General features: G+C 39.5%; 1 protein-coding gene across 3 annotated transcripts in view; it reads right to left on the bottom strand.

Moving 5' to 3' along the window:
- Positions 1–3,511: 3,511 nt before the first annotated feature.
- kcnh1a (potassium voltage-gated channel, subfamily H (eag-related), member 1a) overlaps positions 3,512–20,064 on the bottom strand; it is a 44,980-nt gene continuing 28,427 nt past the window's right edge. For all 3 annotated transcript variants that reach the window (XM_044045817.1, XM_044045819.1, XM_044045820.1), the window contains 5 exons: positions 18,843–19,114; positions 14,983–15,182; positions 12,240–12,492; positions 8,260–8,456; positions 3,512–5,792 (listed from right to left, as the gene is read on the bottom strand). In XM_044045817.1, the coding sequence (XP_043901752.1) occupies positions 4,923–5,792; positions 8,260–8,456; positions 12,240–12,492; positions 14,983–15,182; positions 18,843–19,114 (1,792 nt within the window). In that variant the 3' untranslated portion in view covers positions 3,512–4,922. The remainder of the gene's footprint in view (positions 5,793–8,259; positions 8,457–12,239; positions 12,493–14,982; positions 15,183–18,842; positions 19,115–20,064) is intronic.

The raw sequence follows: 20,064 nt of genomic DNA, 5'->3' as shown, positions 1-20,064 counted from the left end.
TTTTCCAACTCTCTCCTCTCAAACACAAAGACGCTGATTCACCAATTTCCTGCAAGAAGGCGAGTGAAATTACTATAATAACACAAACTGTCGTGTAATTACAATAATGCAAAGTGCGCTTGAGCAAACGTGTCATTAAAGGGTTAATGCATTTTTCTAATATTTCAGTGGAATAAATGTTAAACTCGCTTTGAAAATCAATATTTCTTTTTTAAGTAACTTTTTTTTCACTTTGATGGCAAAGTGTTGTGACCTGTGGTTGAGTTTATGTACAGAAAGCATATGGTTGGGCTGAGAAGGGGAAAAAAACATGGATTTTCCCTCAAAGGGTGTGAAAATCATCATCTTTCGACTCTGAAAACCTTAGATTTTGGGTTTTTTGCGTGTATGTAATGTAAAATGTAATGTTTTTGTAACGTAAACGTATATTTACCATATGTGTTTACGTCTAGGTCAGAATTAAAGACAGACTCATATGTTAACATACAAAAATGTTTATTATGAAGAGCACAGTATGTCACAGTTCATAACAAAGACTTCTTCATTGTGCTTGACATTTCTCATCACGTGACGTGTGAACATGGCGGCGAGTGCATATCACATACAAAATGTCCTAAACGCTGCGATGATCGTCTGTGCATATACAGTGGCGTCCGCTCGTGTGAGACCACCACGGGAGTCAGCTGAGACTGCGTTACATTTACGGTGAACCACCTAACTGCTTTGTGTGAGGTTGGGACACAATCATTTGCAGATGAATGTGTTATTTGCAACGGTGGGAAATATCCGTCCCTACCTGCTCTACTGACACAAGTCCACTGTGTGTGTGTGTGTGTGTGTGTACTGTGGATGATTGCAGGTATGTCATGTCATGTGAGTGGAGAGCGATGCTTTTTCTTGAAAAGGAGACTTTATTTTATCAGAACATGTTTGTTTTCGTTTTAGAACGTGAAAGCTTTTTCACGATGTATCGAACACACACACACACACACACGCACGCTGTGTATGTGGAGGAATATAATGAAGGCACAGTGTTTGCATGCTTCTCAGTAGCAATTAAAAGTAATGACTGTAAATGAAGTGGAAGTGCAGTACAGTTTCTTTTCTTCTTCTTCATATTTCTATCTGCCCTTGCTGATTAATATTACAGCACATCACCACATATTGCTTTCAAAGACCTCGTTTCTGAATGTTAGAGTGCACCTTTATCCTGCGTTAGTCACTGTATTTATGGCATTGGTTAAAAATGTAAGTAAGTTTAAGTGCAATCCACCTGCTTTATCTTTGTTGTTGGACATAAATATTCGATTTGTATGCTGGAAACAGATTAGATTTTGACCTTTTATTGCTTTTTAGTATGAAAATACTCTTACCTGGATCTGTTCCTGTTGGATATTGAGAAAATATTATATTTATTTTAAACTAAAACTCATAATAATACAGTACCACTGACATAGAATACGTTCTAATTTAAACCATAGAGTCTAAGATTGTGTCATTCACGTGCCATTGAAGTGGGACAGCGCTTTATTGTGGATAACATGAAAAAATACCAAGGATAATTGACATTTTCCACAATGAATCAGTGAGTCACTTCAGAAAATCATCTGCTGTGTGGCATTAGTGGAAGTGAATTTATGCCGATAATGGGACTGACATTTTTTAGTTTTAACACTGTAGTGTGTAACCTTTGAACATCAATAAATAAACAAATGTCAAATGAGTTCACACAGAAACAGGCTCTAGGTTCAGGAGTGAACCCTGGTTCTCTGAAGCACGGCTGAGGTAGTGAGATACTGACACAAGAGTTGAATGAAAACATTTGGAGAGCTCAGCAGCCTGACCTGAGGGCGTGGGGTAAGTTTCGAATATGGGTTAATAACGCTAGCGTCAGTGTTTAGTTACACACTACAGCTATAGTTAACACTTACTTCACCTCCATAGTAGAGCTGAAACAATGACTTGATTATTAATCAATCACTAAAGTAACTGTGAAAGATACAATCTGTCAATAAAACCATTCATATTTCCACACTGAAGTTCAAAATCTATCAATGTATTCACTTCCTGATTAGGAGTAACATCTGAAGAGGATCAATTCCACATTTAGTTGCAGGCAGATTAGATGCAGATTTACGTTGTTTGGCATTAACGTGGGAAGAAGGTGGTTAGTTACGTTAGTCTGGTTGTGTCCAAAGCTCAGAGATACCTTAAATATCACATAACTGGCTTTTTATTGACAAATAAAACCCTGAAATTGATGTTTTCCTTTGCATTTTCATCAGTACACATTTAGATAAGAGCTAAATATGTGTCGTTTACTTGTTGTACATGCTGTCAAAGTCAAGCTACTACAAAGAGCCCATCACTATTATCTCCCGTTTAAACTAAGTAACTTCCTTTTTTCTGTTTTGTTAATTTACCCGTGGAAAAATAAAAATGTATTTTAATATTGTTTCAAGAGTAGGCGACTGGATGTGTAATTTGACATTCATCATCTTTGTGTGAACCTTTTGTCAGCCTCAATCATAAAGAGAAAGCATGAATAAATGAGTATTAGAAATTCTTTTCAGTTTTAAAAATGTCAAATATTTAAAGAGTGATTGTGTCGCTTTGATTAAAAAAAAGGAGAAGACATTTTAGATCCGTCTTTCACTCTGTGTCACTGTCACGCCGGGTTTCCTCCCTCATGAATTCATTCAAACATGCGTGAGCAGCTTCTTTCTGCATTCTCTGGGACAGAGATGGTTTTAGTGCTCTCTAAGATCTGAATTCTCCATAAAAGCAAACCCATAAAGAGCCACAAACACCGGCTGTGACCCAAACGGGTTCTCACTTCTGTTATGACATGCCCATTTATTTTTAGAAGGCTGAATCTTTGATGGAAATGGGGGCTACATAAGAACTGAGTGTCTTCTCCTCTCTGCTTTTCCTTTGTCCTGATAAGAAAGAAGGCATGCAAGGAACATAAATTATCTATATGAATAATAAATAATATAGAATAGTGGCTATTGGTTTTTGCTCTGTAAAAGAAGCAGGAGCAGTGAAGCTGCTGCTTCCACCACCACCATGCTTTCGATCAGTCGTGATCAGTTTAAAACAAATGTTGTATTGTAGGAATACAAATATTACGTTTACTGAATGTTAGTGGAATTTTGTGGTTTGTGTAACAGAATAATGTGTAATAAGTTATTGCTAAATATCACATTTAATGGCTTTGCTTTACTTAAAGTGTGATGTAGCTTTCATGAAGGACTTCATTTTGTTGCCATTCCAATGATACAATTTCATTTTGGTTAAAAATATAACTTTAGAAGTAAAATTGTTTGGTATTACATCTGAAACAAGCTTTATGTCAGAGGAACACTTATTTTCTTTAAACTGGACCAAGTTCTTGTGTCTTTAAATGCATTAGAAGGCAAAAAAAAACATTTATTTGGTTTTCTACATGTAAATAATATTACAATCAGTGTTTATATAAATGAAACGTGTGAAAATAAAGCATGTTTTTTTTTCAGTTTCAGTTTGTTCAGACCAATGTCATAAATATAAATAGTAGTTAGATGCAGCATTCATTGTAAGATATTGGTCATTCACTGTGTCGTAGAGTCCAGGCGGTAATGTTGTCTTTCAAGTTCAGCCAAATTTAGGGAACACACATGTGTAAGAAGGACTTGCACTTTTAATATCAGTCATCTTGTGTCATGTGTCTAGATGGGAGGATGTGTGTGTGTGTGTGTGTAAACAGACACAATAAATCATGCATGCTAACTGGTGTAAGAATCTACTTCAGTGACCATGAGAGGAAAAAATCGTCCTCTCTAAAACAGTGGCTCAGTCCACATATGTCAGTTTGCCCTCAAGAACAAACCTGCTTTCATTTTACATAAATAAATAAATAAATAAATAAATTCTATTTCAGAAAGATCATTATTATGCAAAACAGCATTCCGTACTATGTTCATGTCAGTTTCAAACACGTGAAGGGGTACGGCCACATTCAGCACCACCGGCATCATCAAAGCTAAAATGCACGACAGTTGTGCTGTAGACACAGTATTCAGGGTTGTAGTGTTTATATATGTGAGAATAACAAATATTAGCTTGGAAGAGAGAGTGATAACTAAGTAACTGCTGCCACATTAGTTAAAATTGCCTTCCATTTTTCATCACGCACATACATCCATGGGTTATGGAAATAATGCACTGCGTTGAAAGATGTCTTTGAAAATCCGATTGCTTGGCCAGAGTTATCTGTTGTATAATTCATAACAATCCTGGCAGACGATATAATAAAAGAATTCATCAGTCGCTGAAGGAAACGACTCAGAGGCCGCTTCAACAACTGCAAATGCAGTTTTTTTTTTTTTACTGTCACTGTGAAATAATGCAAGTAGCGTGACGTGCGGCCTCAATTAATAAAATATGCACCATCTGCAGTTTGAGGCGCACGTCTGTTTTATGTGACATGCAAAGAATCTCATACAAACGATTCAATAACAAACCTGTGGATCATGCCATTTCTACTGGAGCTTTCCAACAGGAACACAACGCCGTTCCTCTACGGAGACTCAGAACCTGGACAGATTCTGGACTCGAGAGAAAGTCAAACCGCTCGAGCTCAGTTTTCCCGTCATAGTGCAATGAAAAAATACATCCAACTTATGTACAAACATAGAGCTGTCATTTAGAAACCTCCGACACCGAATCTGAGCTGTGACCTGCACTTTCTAACATGACTTTCCCTTTATTACTGACAGGTTCACCGCTACAGCAAAGGCTGGTGTGTCTTAAAGACCACACGCTGTTGCCTAAATCTAAATGGTGCGCCCGCTGCAGCCTCAGCAATCCAAGTAATGTGGTATATCACAGGATTCTCGCTGAGTTCTGAGATAACTGTTGCCTGACGACTATTGCTGACTTCAAGAGAAGATATCCTCTTTGTCTAGTTCTGGTGAAGCAGGTCTAGAAATGTCAAACAGATGCTGTGGAGAGCCAGAACTGGATTTCCTGGCTTTGAGGAGTTGAAGTGCTTCTGTCAGTTGCGCCTCCAGGACAGACATTCGAACATTCAGGCTGTTGATGTCGTCCTTCAACTCCAGCTTCAGCTCCTGAAGTGAGGCCTGAAGTGTCTGTTCGGGGATGGGGTAGAACGTGTGCCTGGTGTCCGGGGGCTGAACGGGACTACGGTCCTGGGGCGTCAAGCGGAAGTCGCCCACTTTGTCCAGACGCAGTTCACTTTTGGTTATGCCGCTGTCACACGAGTCGGTCTTTTTCAGAGAGGTTTGTGATTCGTGCGTCTTTGTCCGTTCAGGTAAAACCTCCATGGACTCGGCTTTGGACACTTTGTTCCAGTTGTCTCCTTTGGCCATAGACTCCTTGAAGCGACCCCAGCCTTTGGCTTTAACTGGTTCCGCAGGTCGACATCCTATCAGAGATATTGAAGACGGCACCTGCAGCTTTGCCGCGTCTGACGGAGAACACTTTGGAGGTGTAGAAGATGAAGGAGTCGAGGATGAAGGCGTTGCCGGGCTTTCAGTTACTGTGACAATGCTGGTCGTCGTAATGGCTGTTTTAGCCATGGGGACGTCCACATACATGGGGCCCTTTTCAATGTCCTGCTCATCGAGCTGCGGTTTCCCGGTCGCCATACGCGCCTCCTTCTGCTGCCGAAAGCGCTGGAAGAGTTTTCGCACCGGGTGATCTGGCGGCAGGTTCAGAGGGGCTTCGTTCTTACGCCTCCGTCTCTCCTCTTCCTCGCGTTTCACATCGCTGATCTTTCGGAAGACGATCTACAAGACAATTTAAAGTTCGGATGACTTAAACGCTTTCATTATAATGAAAATGAGTTGGAGTTGAATGATCAAAAACACGGTTAGAAGCAGAGCAGTGAAAGTGATTCTGTTATCATCCTCTGTTAAAAAACAAATGTGTGAGGAGATCTCAGCAAGTGTGTGCTTTGTAAATGTCACCGTAACGAGCTGATTCCACAACACAGAGACACGTCACGCACATCATACCTCGAACATAAAGTGTTCACCAATGCAGCTGCTGACGGACAGTTGGGCTCGTTGCGATTGTAAAAACATCCAACAGTGACAAAGTGATGCATCGTTCACGCTTTCTCTGTGTTGGAAATAATTCAACAAACCGTCCAAACTCAAGGTCCAATTACTGGAATTTGCTGGAGCTGTTGACGGCCCCGTCGCGACTTGCAAGAATGTGTGATACTAGATTGTCCAATTGACAAGAGGGTGAAATCAACACTGCAGCTACAGCCTGTCAGAGAGGCTTAGACCATGTCATCACCTTGAAGCTATTGGAAAAGTAGATGTTGAGTTTAGACTGAAGTATAATTGTTTTTGATCCTCAAATTTGTCGGAGCAATGCATGGATAGATAAATAAAGTTGAGAAAGTTCAGGAAATCACTTCATTTGGCTTATTGCTGAGAGTAAGAGGATCAATAATATACTGTAGTGTGTTAGCTTAGCTTAGCATAGAACTGTAGTAGTCTGGTTTTTTTTTGTTGATAACAATCCATATAAAAATAAACAACCACAAACAAAACTAACCCAAAGTGTAGTTGTACATTCTGGGATAGATAAGTTACATAACTTTTTAAAAAGTCAAAAAATCTGCACAAAAATGTATCATGTATCAGGTTTTCAGACCAAAAATATTAAAGGTTCCTCAAAAAAAGTGGGATTGGGTCATTTTTAACTGTCGTGTAAAGAGTCTGCAATCTGGAAAACGAAATGACGTCGTGTTTGTCCTTATTGTTTTTCTTTTATCACATTTCGTCATCCACCATTTTCCCAGTTCCCAGCCATGACACGTAAAAAGCATTTATCATAAAAGGTGGGCCGTACCATTTTTCTTCTCAGTCTCATTGCGGCACAGTTATTACAACTTAAGCCACTTGGAAGCTGAACATATCGTGCTGGATGAAAACCTCACCGTGCGGCTTCATCTCTGAAGGCAGCGTTGGGCTCAATATTCTGCCCCTCTCTGAATTTCCCTGTTGTGTAACATTCACCAAGTATGGGACCCTGGTGAATAGTGAGTTTAAAGCAGCAGATGAGATCGCCTCTTCATATGCAGCAGGCAATTCAATCTCACTTGTGCTCTCCAGGGCAGACTAACCTTATGATGAATGAGGTAATGATTGGTCGCTACATCACAGCTGTTCATTTCTGAATGAAAAATGTGAGAGTGGCTTTAATATATGGCGACTCCTTAATGCAACTATGGTTTGGGATGAAGTGGGCTGTGTGTTGTTTTGCATACGTGAGCTCTGGCTGTAGGCGTCTGCAAAATCCACTGTTGTGTTGCAAATAATCCAGACTTCATTTCACATTTTTTATCGGGGAATAGAGAAACTGGGTATTTATGGAAATTATTTAGAGAAAGATGATAGAGGAGAAGATGAAAGCAGTCCTCAGATCCTTTACTTATTTGAAAGAACTGAGACAAAATCCATCTCAAACTAAGTTTGAAGTATAAAATGTATTTGTTCAAGAGAAAAGACTTACTTGAAGATAAATCAGTGGGGTCACGATGCAGGACATTTTTCAAAAGGTTAAGAAGAGAAATATCTCTTCAGTGTCTTTTGAAAGATGAGTGTAATTTCTCAAAATGTGTGATACAACATTTATTTTTTTTTATAATGTTTTATTTACGCTGGAAAAAACAGAACAAGCTCAAAATATCCTCCACTTGCGTCAGTGTTTGTGTAAGCTACACTAACCGTGTCCTGGCTGCAGCCTCCTGTTTCACCAGACATAAGACTTATGACTATCAGTGGTCTCATCTAACGCTCAGCAAGAAGGAAAACCGAGTTCATTTCCCAAAATCTCAAACTATTTCTATAACATGACTAGCGACAGCTATTGTGGTTAAACCTACAGTGTCTGTGGAAACTGTAGAAAAGAACTCTGACAAGATCCCACGATCTTCACAAACACCACAGCAATGGTGACAAGACAACAACACAACAACTTTTCATTTTAAGTCCGGGCTCTTATTAAAAATAATGGAAGAGTTAAAAAAAAAAAAAGAAAAAAAAGAGAGTGGAGAATCCAATTAATCATAATTCAAGAATCAAATATTATGATGAAGAAAAAGATGTTCTGCAATAAATCTCAATGAAGGTTAAAATGTGTTTAACTTTCCTTAATTTAATGGGCCGAGCAAAGTGAAAAAGCGTCATTAAGATTATAATGTTCATATTGAAATATTCACTTAGAATAGTCACTCACTCTTTTCCGCAGGTTGTAGGTGAGCAGCAGATTTCTGGAGAAGTGGTTGGAAAAAGCCGTGTAAAACTCCAGCACCTTCTGCAGAGCGTCGCGTTTTATCACGTGGAGGTCGCAGTAAGTCAGAGCTCGGACGTTTGCGCACGCTTGAGCCAGCGTCACCTCTTTCCAGAAAACATCCCCGAATACATCACCTTTACCTGCACACAGAGAAGACATGTGGAAGAATGTTGAATGTTCTTTTTACTTTAAAGCTGCAGTGCGTAACTTTTGTAGTCGTTGCTGTTATGAATCTGCGTCAGAAACAGAAATGATGTAACCATATATACTGTATATATATGTACTGAGAAACACAGAGTTGATAGGATTAATCCGCCATGTTTGAACTCATAACAATGGTTTGAATGTGACAGACATGTGTTTCCATTTAAAAGTTATGTACCACTGCTTTAATTCACTATCTGAGATGTAACCTGTGAATGACTTCAGGCTCTATTAGGGCTCCATCCAGGTCAGTGATATCCACTGGATTCTATTAAAAATCTACTAAGTGATGCCAAGAGAAAGCAGTAGTTGGATATTGATGAACAGCCCAGATGGCATCACATCCATTATTTACTAAAATTAATCATGTGGAAAATTAAAGGCATCAAATAAGAAAAAAAAGCTCCTGGGACCAGGAGCCTCTTGTGCCGGTGGCGGCGAGGACAGCGATTTGTTTTTATCGGATCTGGATAAAGAAGTTGAGCTCTTGGTGCGATGAACGGCATCTGGTTTCCCTGTTATCCACAGGAAATCTAATGAGAGCGTGTTCCTGTGTCTTTCCTCAATTGTCTAGATGCACCAACTGTTTCTTGCTGTGCAGGTAACAATAAAAGTACAGTGTGATTTTGATGTTGTTGTTTACAACGTGCTGCAGTGACAACTGAGAGACTGAATACAAACAAGAAACTTTGGTCAAACAGAAAAACGAGTGAGTTTAAACTCCCTGAGCGCTGAGGTGATCACATTAGATCCATTCCCTTTAGTAGCTCTTCTGTTTTCACGTTGTCATTCGATACATTGTTGTTATGAAAATATTCATTATAGCCGGTTTTAATTAGAAAATCATCTTGTGTTTATTGCCCTGCAGAGGCTTTGTGCAGAAGAAGAAAGTAGGATTATTACATTATTTCTAAAAGCATAAACTCATTTTCACACAAGTTTCTAAAGCTTTTTAGGACGTCATTATTGTTATTATTATTATTATTATTATTGTTGTTATTATCATCCAGACAAAGCTACCTAAGCAGTTGGTGAAGAATAGGATGCAACCACACACAGTAAACATTTTTCTTCAAACAGCAAAGCTGAGAAAAGTGGAGCTGATAATCACTTGTATTTGTTTTGATTTCTTTTTCTTGATTTCTTTGAGTTTTTCAGTCATGTCAGCAGCTCCCAGGGTTTGGTTGCTTAGAAGCACAACTCCTTCTTAGATACATGTTTCTAGTGTTTATAGATGCTGCATGTGAACGGCCTGTTAAGATAGTTATGTTGTTCCTGCAGTGTGTGAGTAAAAGTTAACAGTAACATAAACAAATTTGTGCCGACGGGTTAAACCATTCAGGGTTGTTTGGATTTCTGATGGTCAGTGACGTGGACTAAGATATTTAAACCGTTCACCAGCCTGGTCATGAATTACTGGAGGAGAGATAACCGTAGAATTTGTCCTGAAATCTAATTCCATGTCTTTCGTGTTTGACATGATGAAGGAGCATCGCTGCTGCTGCTGCTGTTGCTGCTGCTGCTGCTGCTGCTGTTGCTGCTTCTGCTGTTGCTGCTGCTGCTGCTGCTGCTGCTGCTGCTGCTGTTGCTGCTGCTGCTGCTGTTGCTGCTTCTGCTGTTGCTGCTGCTGCTGCTGCTGCTGCTGCTGCTGCTGAGGTTGGTTTACTCTGATACTTTCTGTCCAGATCTAATTATCCTCAGGTCTATGTGGGTCGGGTCTCAAATTAATTTATGCACATTGGCTCTGAGTGTTTTTCCCCACAGTGTTGATATAAGGGCTGAAGTTTGTAATTTCTTTTTGCAATATAAGCTCCAGGTTTATACACAATCCAAATGTATAAATATTCAAACCCATCCACATCCTCTATTCTAAAAGACAAAATGATCAAATTAATAATGTAACTCTTTTCCTCCGAGAGATGTCCCAATATCAGGTTGAAAACATAAAGTCATTGTATAACCCACTTATACAACTTTGTTGAAGCAGAAGCCTAGAATTTGTTAATTATAAAATAGATTTTTTTTTTTTTACAATTGTCACCAGTTGGGACTGATTTAGTTAATGTGGTTAGTTTATCTGTGTTAACAAAGTTTCTTGTGCTTGAGTGCTAACCCTAACATATATACATTTATGTAATGATGTGCAATAGGTTTATGTGCATTTCCACCAGAGTGCAATATTTTAAGGGACTGTGTGCAATCAAGAAATTATGCAACAAGGTGCTTTATATTTTCTATAAAATAAATATTTTCTATGACACTTTACTATCATCCAATGTCACTTGTTAACAGCTGTGTATGTGAGTATGTACGTATATGTATTTCCTCCTTTATGGAACTTTTGTATTTCGGTGAGCTGTTTTTGTTTCCCTGAATGTTTTTTCATTTTTATCTCTTATAACATCAGCCTGGTGGAAATCAGCCTCAGGCTCTAACCTGGCATATTTACATTTGAATGTTTTTTTAATATACATTGTGTCTTTCTTTAAAGAACTTTTCATTGTGTTTTGTGATGTTTTATATCTATTTTGCTGTTGAGTGTTATGTGTGTTTTTTTGAGGTGCTGATGTATTATGATACATTGATTATGATGTTTTCTATCTGCAAATGCAGGAAATGTAAGTACAGCTGAAATGTGTGCTGGTGCACCAGAGGAACCAGTGTTAACTGGGGATACATGATTCTTCTTAAAATAAATAAGAAAACATGTTTGCCTTTTGTACTTCACAAATCTTAATGTGTATAATGCAAAAACTTTCTTCTACCTGTACTTTTTCCCCCGTTTCCTTAATCTATGGAAGCTACAATGTGTTTTTGATTAAAGGTGCAAACTCCACAAAGAGCTGCGATTACCACCACAGCCACTTCATAACTTTATAAAACTAACAATTGATCAGAATAACATCTTTCATCATCACATTTAGACGGAGCAACAAAAAAACTGAACATACTGTAAAGGTGGGATAATCTGAGTAAGATTAACGGTGTTAAACAAACACGGGCCACAACACACGGTGTGTTGAAGTGACTAAAACATGCGATATTCAAATTCAATTGCGCAGTCACTCTGAATGAGAGTTGTAGTTTGAAAGGGCCAGACTAAACAGACCAGTGAGGATCCTGTATCTGTGACAAACTCTTTCACAAATCCTCAGTTTATGACTCAGCCGAAATGGATCTCCACACACGCAGCTCAGCTTTCACTGCAGTCAGACGGAGAGTTTATAAAATGCTGGTGTACAGGAGGAGGAGGGGGAAAGGAGGATTTACTCACTCTGATATTTACTCTGACTTTGATGCAACACCACGATGCTGGACACCAGTTCTCACATCAGCTACTCAGATTGCTAATTCCTGAGATTTTAAATGTAATATTTGTCAGCTCTTTGGTGAAAGATGAAACTTATCTTAAAATGATCAACAATTTGTTAGAACTGACTGAAAACTGTAATCATTCCCTTCCAAAAATGTGTTTTATTCTTGTTCTTTCAAATGCAAAGAAGTATCTTTAGATGGATCTTCATCGTCAATAAATTATAAATGATATGATGTGCTAAGTTTCTGTTATGATTCTATTTCAGCCAATTATCTTGCATGGTTTCTGTCTGATGGTCCCTGGTTTCTTCATAAAATGTTAAAATGTTCATTAAACCACCGCAAAAGTGCAGTAAGCTCTTGGTACTTATGATCAGGACGTTATTTCAAAGCATTTAACTCACCTAAAATGGCCACTACCTCGTCGTCCTGGATGACCTCCAGTGAACCGGACACCACAAAACAGAGGCTGTCCACACTTTCACCGGCGTGGTAGACCAGGTCGCCGGGAGCACAGTGGATGGCCTGGAACTCCATGGCCAGGGCTCGGAGACACCCGTCACTGGCCAGCCGGAAAGCTGGGTGCTCTTTGAAAACCTTCCGGTTGAGATGGACGCAAATGTCCGCTCTCATGTCCTTTGGACAAATCTGCAAAACCTGGAGACAAAGAGAAAAATTATGAATTATATTGGTTTTTTTCGTCAACGTACTGACACTGTCTTTTCAAAAGGTCACTCTCTCTATTAGGTTTGGCAGACGCAGATTTGTGTGTTGCTATTGTTTCTGACCGAGGTTGAAGTATTACAGTTTTACTTACTAGAGTCAAATACAACAGTATTTGCCATGAATTACCTTTCTGATCTGAAAGTTATTTCATATTTCTCGTGATAACGTGGAGGAAAAACCCTAAAAACCCAAGGCGGCTGCTGCTACAATTTAAATTGATCTCTGTGGGGAAACAGTGTAACGTCATTTCTTTCTCATTTCGCCTTGTTTACAGCTGTGCACAGAAAGGAGGTTATGGAGAAATATAGCCTGCAGCTTGCTGCTGAATTAAAGTCCAATATTCATTCTCTTTTGGTTTCCTACCAATTTTAGCTGCTGAACACCACGTTCCCCAGCCAATTGCTAACTTATCTGCTGCGTAGTGCTGAGCAGGTTGTCGTCGGTGGGGAATTTTAGAGAAATTCTTGGCCTGCCATTAAATATGCATCACCTTTGATGTTAAATGTTTGCAAAAACTCCTTGTGTGAAGTTGTATGCAGCTCAAAATTTGATATTTGTCTCTGGCAGACATGAGATTATTGTCAACTGGCAGAAATTGAAGACAAAATCATTTTGTATAGACTTTTATATTTATATCAGGATCTGGGTCAGCTCTACAGTGGCCACTATTTTAACAATATCCCATAATAGACAAACTAAACATTATTTTCCCTGTGTTTTCTGCATCATCAGTGGACGTTCAAGGCTCTGTTTAACCCTTCTATCGCTGACATGATTTGATGATTAATGAGAAGTACGCATGCCAAATCATGTCGGCAGAATTTGGAATTTTCTGATATCTAGAAAATTCCAAAGCTAGGGACTGGCTCCAGGGTGCTCCAGGGTGTACTGCGCCTTTTGCTCTATGTCAGTGCTAGAAGATGGAAGGATGGATACCCGGAAAGCAGAGAAATATAGCTTTGCACCCTTTTACTTGTAATTACAGTAGCCCTCAAGACTTCTGCGGAGCAACCGTTCCCATCACAGACGAGATTCACCAGCACGTCATGTTTGTGACGTCAAAAGTTAAAGTTATTTTAGAAACATTGAACATTTTTTGACAATTCTACAGCCATAAAATCAAAATGAATCCAGGCGGCCTGAATATCATGATGGTCATAAGAGGGTTAATGAGCTTCAATGAGCTCAAATCCATAGAGATGCGCTCTAAACTCCAATTAAATTAAAAAAGTATGTCACTTTCTTAAAAATACATTTCTGTTGTTTTAGTTTCTGTCATGAACAAACATGTTTTTTTTCCACAGAAAACACATTTGGAGCTTCACACTTTTTAATTAGCTTTGGAAATAATATGTCACTATGTCCAATTATTCTTCAGATGGAGGGTATACGTCCATAAGTGTGTGTGTGTGTGTGTGTTTGACAGCTGATTTTCACGTGAATGTCGGGTCAAAGTCCACCTGTGTGTCTGCTGAGTGTCACTGTGAGGCAGCATGTTGTTCAAGAATGTCTCATCCACAGGAAGCCAAAGCCATCGCATGGACTCTTTGAAGATCAATGCCAAGAAGACGGATTACATGTGCAATTTTTAGCCTCTTTGCTGTGACTTGAAGCCAGACACATCAATGATACAAGGATGTCGTGTGTGCTTAGTGAAGAGGACACAAACAACTGTGTCTCTGTTTTGATTTGATTACAGATGAACAATTATTGCATGTTAAAACACTCATAACAGTAATTCTACTTTCTGGATCCAAATCAACTGGGGAGACACCAACAAAGTTTTTATTTTATTTCTGTTTTCAGCTTTAAATCTTTCATTTTCACACAAATAAATCATTTCAGCATCTTCTGAATTAAGCAGGAAGAAAACGGACTGCTTTTATATTCAATATGATATGTAATTCATTCTTATTTCACAAATGATGCTACATTTGTACAAAATAAAACACTTATATCATATTTTACATAACAGCTTTATAAGTAAAAATATGTTTTCTTGTTAGATACGACAATTCATCTTCTTGTCGAGTGAATGAAATTGCAGCACATGGTTGGTTTGGTTTGTTTAGGGTACAATTTGGACACAGGGTACAAAGGTGGTAATAATAATAATAATAATACTAATAGTACTGATGAAAAAAAACACCACTTAGCAGATTTATCAGCACTTGTTAATTATCATAGCTGCTTGGTTTAATTCATACAAATACCAAAGAGTGAAAAACTAAATCTTGTGTATGGGGTCAAGAGGTTTTTGTAGAAGACTTTATTTATATTTGATTAAATCATGTGGATTCCAGCCACTTAACAGAGTGTGTGTGTGTTTCAGTAATTGCATAGAATTTCTATCACCAAAGGACTTAACACCCTCAAGTTTAAAAAAACATTAACCCTTAAAGGCGATAAAGTTGAACGCACCTTTTCCGTGTCTATTCCCCGCGACATGGACCAGGTGGAGGCGATGTAGTCCATCACTCTCTCACTCAGGCCCTTGGGCACCTGGTAAAGCTTGAGGAAGTCCCGCACACTGTTGAGCATCTCATGGTAACGATTTGTGTTGGCGTACATCTGCTGGAAGATGGTGGTCACGTTACCAAAGATGGTGGCATAAAGCAGGGCTGTGGGAGGGGGGGGACGAAAAGAAATGAGATTTACTTTTCAAAACTGATATGACTTACATTTTGTGGTTTAAAATGATGTCATTTGTTTTTGGGATTTTTTATTTTTTTCAATGATTCACTCAAACGCTTGTCAGTGTGGGGTCTCACTGCAGAGTTTAAATTAAACATGAACATCTATACAGTTGTTTGTACTCATCAGGACTTTCAAGGACATAAAAAGAACATGAAAAGACTAATATTGTGTCATGTGTTGAGATACTACTATAATAATACATAATTACAACTTCTTTTTGCATGTCTGTGTGTCAGAATCCATCCCCGTACAGTCATATTGTACTATACAAGGACATTTTTCTTTTGATAGAAGAATGAGAGGAAAAGGAAAAGGATCTAGCAGTCTATCTCTGACGTGGATGGGTGGTTGAAGCGGTGAAACAGCTGGCATGTGTGTGGATCAAAGCCATCAGATGTCTACTCTGTATATGAGTAGCGTTCTCTTGGCAATAGAGCCCTAATTAGCCCCGCTAGAATGGATGGAGAGGAAACACGCCAGCCACACATTTCAATTATCCTCAGATGATGACAGTAACCTGTGCATGCAGTGGTGTGCGTGTGTGTGTGTGTGTGTGTTTGTTTATTTCACAGTGTACAATCTTGAATCAAAGTGTTGAAAAACTGCACTGGGAATAATGCTAATTAAAAAGAGCTCAGAATTCCCTCAAGGACGAGGATAAGCACAACTTGCATCGCCACTGCTCACTTGAATGGAAATGTTGTCAAGCATTGTGGCACAGAATGAATTCCTCCATCACCTGTTTGTTGCAGCTTTTGCACATTCGAAGGCATCAAAATCAGCGAGTCGACACATCGAGAAAGCTTGTTAAGAGGCCGGAGCCTATTAAATCTAAAATGACTGCACAGTTGCCTCCTTTTGAAGTTGCCAAAGTTTTGGGATGACTAAGAGTGTTTCAAACCTGAGTGCAGATGGTGACAAATGCTGCAACAGAGGAAACTCAATCGTTCTCAGGGGACCGAAGCGTCACCGAAGTCCCCCAATATTCCTATTTAGTTGCTGATGTGCACAACTTTGTAGCTGCATTGCTTAGCATCCAACAGCTGGCTTGTTCGAAAGTAGTTAAAAGACAGTTGTCAGGAAACTCAAGCCCCAGGCCAACAGTTGCTATAGAAACAGGACATACTGTACGTATAGTGCCCCCCTTCTCTTCCCCATGCCAACCCCCGAATCCCTCGTCACACTGTGATCTTCTACTGCCAGCACCGATCCAGTGCTGATGGTAAAAATAGAACAGTTTCAGGGCATCAATATTTCATAGAGAACAACCGTAGACTACAGTAGATTTCATCAACAACTGAATTCTCCCGAGGCTGTTTTTAGATATTTACACTTTAGGATGATTTGTATCTCACAGTAGCAGATTTTAAGCAGACTGAGGTGTGCGGATGACTTTTTGCCAGCTCCCCCGAGATTGTATTCATAAAGCAAAACTGCCAAAAAGGTAGAGGGGATGGGGGGAGGCGGAGCGGTAATCATCCTCTCGATGCAGGGTTGAGATTGTGGATGAAATAAAAGTACAAGGCAGGTGAGGAGTGATTGCAGAGGGAGCACTGTGCTAAATTGATCTGGCAGTGTCAGTTATTGCTCCGAGGTGTTGCTCTCTGTGTGCAGTCACACATAATGGCACCATGCTGTACTCTCCATTATGACACACAAGATACTGTATAAATGTTTAATACCGAGATGTGGGATGAGGAGCGTGCTGTGAGAAATCTGCCTCCTTCAAAAATAAAATGTGGTTTTCCTATTCATGTCGACTGCAAAACCGCCAATTCTGTCACATTCACAGACAACGTTTACACGGTTAGTCATTTTTTAAATAACGTTTTTACTGTTTTTCTGTGGATTTATGACTCATGTGTTTCGGTGCCAGTGGCCACAAACGCCCGTTAAAAGGCCTTTTCTGAGGTACTTCACAACACACTTAGACACTTGCGTGAGTGACGCATCTCAATTATTCAGCACAAAATCCCACAGCAGACAGACACACTGGTGAGAATAACAGCTTCTACTGTACTGTGTCACTGTATTTAAAGGGAGATGACAATGTGCTGAAAAAGACTGAAAGGGAAACGGATGAAAGCTGTAAAATAAACAAATAGAGTTCTCTAATATTTACAGGGATCTACTCGTGCTTTACCGACCGAGCTGTTGGTGTTGCCTGACATCTGCTTTACCATGTATAACAAAACAGCAATGAACCAACAACAGCAGGTACAATTTGGGAACTTCAAATCTGAAGTAAAAACAAATGCACGTTCAGGCCAGCTGGAGTACACACACAGCCAGATTTAGCAGACGCCAATTTGTCCTGTCCCAAAAAAAACAAAAAACTATTGATGCTCCAATTAGTAGCTAAATGGGTAATTGTGAAAAACTACAGTAACCAAGCTTTCACTGCTGCCATCACTTATAATTTCATATTTATTGGATGAAGTGATTAAAATCAGGGGTGTCAAACATGCGGCCCGCGATTTTGTAGTTCCAGATACCTAAATGTTTTGTGCCTTTGTAGATCCACTATGATCTGTCGGTTGTAATGCACACGTGAGAAATGGTAAACAAGCTTTTTCATAAAAATAAAATATACTTCATTAAATATAAAACAAAGAGAAACATTTGGAGTTGTTGTTGCTTATAGGTTATTATTATACTTGAGATTAAATTGCACTGCATGTGGCCCCTGAACTGAAATGAGTTTGCCACCCCTGACATACATACTGGTATATGATTTTTAAATGATGTAATAGCAATTAGAGCATAGCTTTGTTAAAGACACCTTTCTTCATTTTCTCCTCTCCAAACGGGAGTGTGTAACCTTTAAACAATAAACCGATGTCCAATTACACTCAGTACATTGACAAATGAGTTCACACAATGCTGATTAAATCCATCAGCCCCACACGACTCTCTCTGTTTCTCACTATTGCAATTTTAGATCTCGTGTTGCCCAGCAACATTTCCACGCGGCGCACAGGAAGTGATTGGGTTTACGACAAGACAGACAGCGACACTGAAGACACAAAGAAGCGTCCATGAAAAGTTCCAAAAGAGAATTCAGCTGCTCCAAAGACCCAGCAGGATGACAGGATGAATGTGTCTTGTCCCTGCACTGCTGCTGCTGCTGTATACACAGATAAGCTCCCTCACTCAGGTCTGATAATTTTGCTTGACAGTTTTTGGATGAAGGACACAGCATACACAATAATTTGAGATGGTTTCTGTTCATGAAGACCAAACCGAGACAGAATCATGACATCAACAACAACAAAAATCAGCTTTAAATTCACAACATATTAGTATACATTACACGCGCACATTATCACGTTCATGATACAAAAAAAAAAATCCAGCCTGAAGTTCTGGGACTAATCTTGATTCAGCATAAGCAGATTATCCTAGGTGGATACACATGTCCGGCACAGCCAATCATCGGCGTGTATTTTCCTGGACTTCAATGGCTCTGTAATTCATTTACTCACCTCCTGGCAGTGGACTGTGGTTTTAAAGAGCACATATCAACTTCTCATGTGTCGTGAATTTGTAGCATTAGAGGGAGAAGCAAAGACTCCATCACTCACATCCGATCATCATCATGGCCACGGCAAAGATCTTCTCTCCGTCTGTCGTGGGAGCGATGTTACCGAAGCCGATACTCGTCAGGCTGGTCATGGTGAAGTACAGCGAGGTGATGTAGACGGAGTCCTTGTTTGGACCGCCCTCCCACTTCCCGGAGCCGCTGGCGTTGAAGCGGTACGGCGTGCCGACTGTCTCAGCCAGCTGGTAGAGCCAGCTGTCGCTGCGCACGATGTTGGTCTCTTCATCGATAACTTCGTAGTCGCCGATGCTGTACCTGCAGGGTAAATAAGCACAGGTTAGACAGTAGTTCACTTTCGTTGAAGCATTTCCATATTCTGAATGAATCAATCTTATGTCACAATAAATACTCGTATATCGAACAAAACAGAAAACCAAAATTAACCAACAATATTTCCTTATCATACTTATTTTAATTCTTTTTTTATATGTAACACTGGATTTAAATCGTTCCATAAACTGACTCCTATCACAGATCTCTGTTCCTTTTAAATGACTGTGAACATAATTTGTAAAATACTGTGATCTACTAACTCACGACAGTACAAGACAGTACATTCTGCACTCACTGACCAAAGGATTAAACTTCTGTGAAAGTGGAAGTTTAAATCAAGACCAAGAGCCTTCCAACAATCTATACTACACCCTACTGTAGCTGGTTATTTATGAAACTCCTGAGTTAATATAAATCTGGTGAATCTGTTGAAGCAGCAGAAACTGTTGGTTCTGCTCAGGTTGAAGTGGTGAATATATTCTTACATCTGCTGTGCGCTTGGACACCTGTGCTTCTGATCAAACGATTTCTCAGCAGGAGAGAAGCTGAGAACTTCCTCTTTTTTTTTTCCTCCCATCACAATTTGCTTTTAATAATTCTCGATGGCCGAGGAGGTAAAACCTGTCAGCATTTTACAAGGAAAAGGAAATGAAAATCCAAATGTTAACGGAATTTTGTAAAACAGGATTATTATTCCGACGGTTTCAACAATCGCTCTTGTTATTTGCAGTGTAAACAGTGGCAGTGACAGGGAGACAGCGAGGCTGCTGCTGTTATGAGCATGGCGTGGCTATTTACTGCTCTTGTCTGACTTGATGATGGTTCAACTTTTCTCAGCACCATGACGCGACTCAGCATGTGACCATGGCAACCACAGAAAGCACACAGGAGATGTTTTCACTGGTGTGCAAGTGTGGTTTTGGAGCAGAACT

Source organism: Solea senegalensis, linkage group LG15, assembly GCF_019176455.1.
Source record: "Solea senegalensis isolate Sse05_10M linkage group LG15, IFAPA_SoseM_1, whole genome shotgun sequence".
Classification (NCBI taxonomy): Eukaryota; Metazoa; Chordata; class Actinopteri; order Pleuronectiformes; family Soleidae; genus Solea; species Solea senegalensis.
The sequence above is the reverse complement of the archived record's forward strand: the minus strand, read 5'-3'. Positions and strand labels throughout refer to the sequence as shown.